Source organism: Phyllostomus hastatus, unplaced genomic scaffold, assembly GCF_019186645.2.
Source record: "Phyllostomus hastatus isolate PE091 unplaced genomic scaffold, TTU_PhHast_1.1 phas_contig_30, whole genome shotgun sequence".
Classification (NCBI taxonomy): domain Eukaryota; kingdom Metazoa; phylum Chordata; class Mammalia; order Chiroptera; family Phyllostomidae; genus Phyllostomus; species Phyllostomus hastatus.
Window position 1 is genome coordinate 4822453 of NW_025333841.1, and position 3171 is coordinate 4825623.

The 3171-nt window shown below is 52.7% G+C and overlaps 1 protein-coding gene across 2 annotated transcripts; it reads right to left on the bottom strand.

The window, feature by feature from the left end:
- Positions 1-1148: 1148 nt before the first annotated feature.
- LDOC1 (LDOC1 regulator of NFKB signaling) lies at positions 1149-2622 on the bottom strand. Of its 2 annotated transcripts, XM_045839396.1 has the most exons (2): positions 2011-2622; positions 1149-1974 (listed from the first exon to the last, which is right to left on the bottom strand). In XM_045839396.1, the coding sequence occupies exons 1-2, from the start codon at positions 2429-2431 to the stop codon at positions 1922-1924; spliced, it is 474 nt and encodes a 157-aa protein (XP_045695352.1). In that variant the 5' UTR covers positions 2432-2622; the 3' UTR covers positions 1149-1921. The 2 variants fall into 2 exon arrangements, with proteins under 2 accessions (XP_045695352.1, XP_045695351.1); XM_045839395.1 differs by having other exon boundaries at positions 1149-2622.
- Positions 2623-3171: the final 549 nt, after the last annotated feature.

Consider the following 3171-nt stretch of genomic DNA (forward strand, 5'->3'; position numbering starts at 1 on the left):
AATACCTCAGAGGTGTTATCTCATCAACTCCGTGTCTGCGAGGTGGTGGCCAGTATAATGAGCAGTATGTCATTTAATTCACAGTGAAGTTTACCCGTACAAATAAAGGAATACCCAGCCTCAAAAGGTCTTAAACAGTAAGGAAATGGCTTCTTTCAATTCATTTAGAGGTCCTAACATAGGGCTGGCTCCAGGCATGGTACATTGGGACAGGTGTAGGTGAGAATGAGAACTTGGAACACTTCAAATCCTCCTGAAATTTCCTGGCTGGCAGAGGCAGACCCGCCACAATCCCTCAACCAAGCTTCTCTGATTTATTCCCGTAACTTAACCTAGGATATTGACCTTTCAAAGGTGTGCAGATTCTCAACACCTACCCACCGGACTTGGACTCTGCAATGCCTCTGAGCCCCCCACAAGCCCATAAGATGATCTCCGCAGAGCTCAGCGGTGCAAAGTCAAGTTCAGGAGACCCCCAGGCATCTTGCCGCTTTCTGTAGGCAGGACTCTGGGGCACATGTATGGGTGAGCATTTTAATGGTGTCAGCCCAAGGGGGATGAAACGTTAAGGTCAGGCTCTATTTATTACGGGTGCACTTACCCAGGATCCAGAACCTAAGGTTATCTCAAGCATCTGAAAGGGGCATTAAAATAAGGTGCTCTATTGTTAATTAAACCCTGACATCAACAGCACCCACAGGAAACAAGGATTCAGGGGCAGAATTTCCCTGGCAGTGTTCAGGAAGGAACTCAAAGGCTCAGGAAAGGAGCAATATTGTAAGTGTCCAGAGTTATGTCTATTGTCCTAGTATAATTAATAATGGTGCCCCCTTTAACTCTCAAGTGTCCCAGTTTAGGATGGTTTGCTACCCGCTCAGCCACCCTTTACCCATGCCACCCTGGAAGCCCCAGAAGACACTCCCTTCACCAAAACTTTAAGAAATGCCTTGGTGAGGGGAGCACCAGAATCCCTATACAGCCCTGTCATACCTTTCCTCTGCAGCCTAGAGATGCCACTGGGGAATACTGGGATTCAACTAGCTTCCCTGATCTCAGTGGGAAAAATGGAAGTCAGGTGACAGTGGTAGAGGCCAATGCTAGCACTTAACCATTAAAAGACACTCCTTTATTTTTTTTCCATAGTGCTTGATATTTATTGAAAAGAACTCAAATGCGTTTTCCAGATTGTATTGAGAAGCTGGGCTGAATGCCTGTTTTTGTTTGTTTTTAGTATTTTTGTCCAAATGCACACATCTGTGTGACTTCTGCAATTGTTAAACAAAAAAATGACAGCTATGTAAAACTGGTGCATAGTAGAAAAGAATGTCGACAATTTGGCTGCCAGGAACACTAGGCCCCTGCAGCTATGTGGTGGGGGAGGGGGCACTCTGGGAATAGGCATGAAACTAACCAGGTTGAAAGACTGGCCCCCCTTCAGGGGTTGGTGAGATGTCCATATCAATGTCCAAGGAGGTGCAGCCAATGCAGGCATCTTCTAGGCTGGTCCTCATCTCCAAAGGCGGTGGTGGTCCGTTGCTGGAACGTAGTGGACGGTGGAGTAGAGGCAGCGCAGGTCTCTGGGCAGATGTAGGCCTGGCAGTTGGCAGGGCTGCACACTGTCTGACCAGCTGGGGCTTGGTACACAGTCCAAAGTAGCAGGGGTGCGTCCTGGGGCTGGCCAGAGTGGATGGCAGCGAGCTTCAGAGATAAGTCCCGGTCCCTGCAGCAGGTAACTGGAGCACAGTTCTTGGAACAAAGACAAGCACTACAGGAAGTGAAGGGAAAGAACCGGAGGGCAGAGGCAGGGAAGAAGGTCGGGGGGCTAGGAGAAGCAAGGAGCTGTGGGAGGGGCGGAGCAGGATGGGGGGCTCAGGGTGGCCGCGTGCAGGGCCCAACCCCCTAGGCCAGAGGGTCTCCAGGCCTAGTAACCATACTCTTCCTCCTCTTCGCCTTCTCCTTCGCCTTCTCCTTCGCCTTCTCCTTCGCCTTCTCCTTCGCCTTCTTCTTCGCCTTCTTCTTCACCTTCTTCTTCCTCATCCCAGCCAAAGCACTGTTTCAGCTCTTCGAGGAAGGCCTGGTAATCACTCAGGATGGGGCTATCCATCTCAATGTAGGGCACCACCCACTCCTCAGCTTCCCCGGTGAGCAGGCTGATTAGGAATGCCACTTTCATGGCGTCGTTGCAGAACCGGTTCTCGTTGACGAGCATGTAAGACGTCGTCTGCACGATAAACTCGGGAAGACGCGAGCTCTCGCCGCTAAACGTCTCGGGGAAAGGCACCGGGCAGCTCGGCGGACGTACCTGGCGCAGCAGGGTGGCCCTCTCGCAGACCAGCAGCCGCAGCTGTTCCATGAGCTGACTGTTCTCGATGCTCAGGGCACGGTGGCGCACCAGGAGAGCGTGCAGCAGCAGGACCAGCTCGTCCACCATGGCGAACAGCTTGGAAAGGTTGGGCTCCGTTCTGCTAGGCTCGGCTAAGGTGCGCACAGAGGCCACGCAGGACGTGCGTGTCCACGGAGGCGCCGATGTCCAGAAGAAGAAAACGCCGCACTCAGAGGTCGGAGCAGTTATGAGAGTTCCGGCCCACAAAGCCGTTTTTAAGGCCGGCGCGCCGGCGCGTCTCCGGGATGGGGTGGGCGGAGACTGGGGGAGCGAGCGTATCCCGGGAAGACTCCGGCGCAGCGTGAGGGCGTGGCCAGACTCGGCGGGTAGGGCAGCGAGGACACCACCGAGGAGGGCGGAGTCAGGGCGTGAGCAGAGCCTCCAGGTTTCAGGACTAGGTATTCCAAAGGACCCTGTATAAAGAGGCAGGGGACTGTGCCCGAGCCTGGATAGGGGACTGGCATTTGCCAGGACTCAGTGAGCGCTAAGACCCATCTCTCAGAGAGAGGGCCAACCAGCTCCAGTTTAAAGGATTAACTACCCTTCGACCCAGCGGACTCACATAATGCTGTGCTCCTTGGTGGGCAAGTGGCCAGCAGATTCCGTTTGTGTGCTCTTTGTTAACACATTTTCTTGCTTATTCAAATCTCACCCAGGGAGCTATTAGCACTGCTGGCCGCAACAGCAGTAGACATACATTGTTTCAGAGTAATGAAAGACCCCCCAGGAGTCCTGTCTTTCAGACAAAACAAAATATTTAAACAGGGATTTTCTTTAGTTGGGAAGTA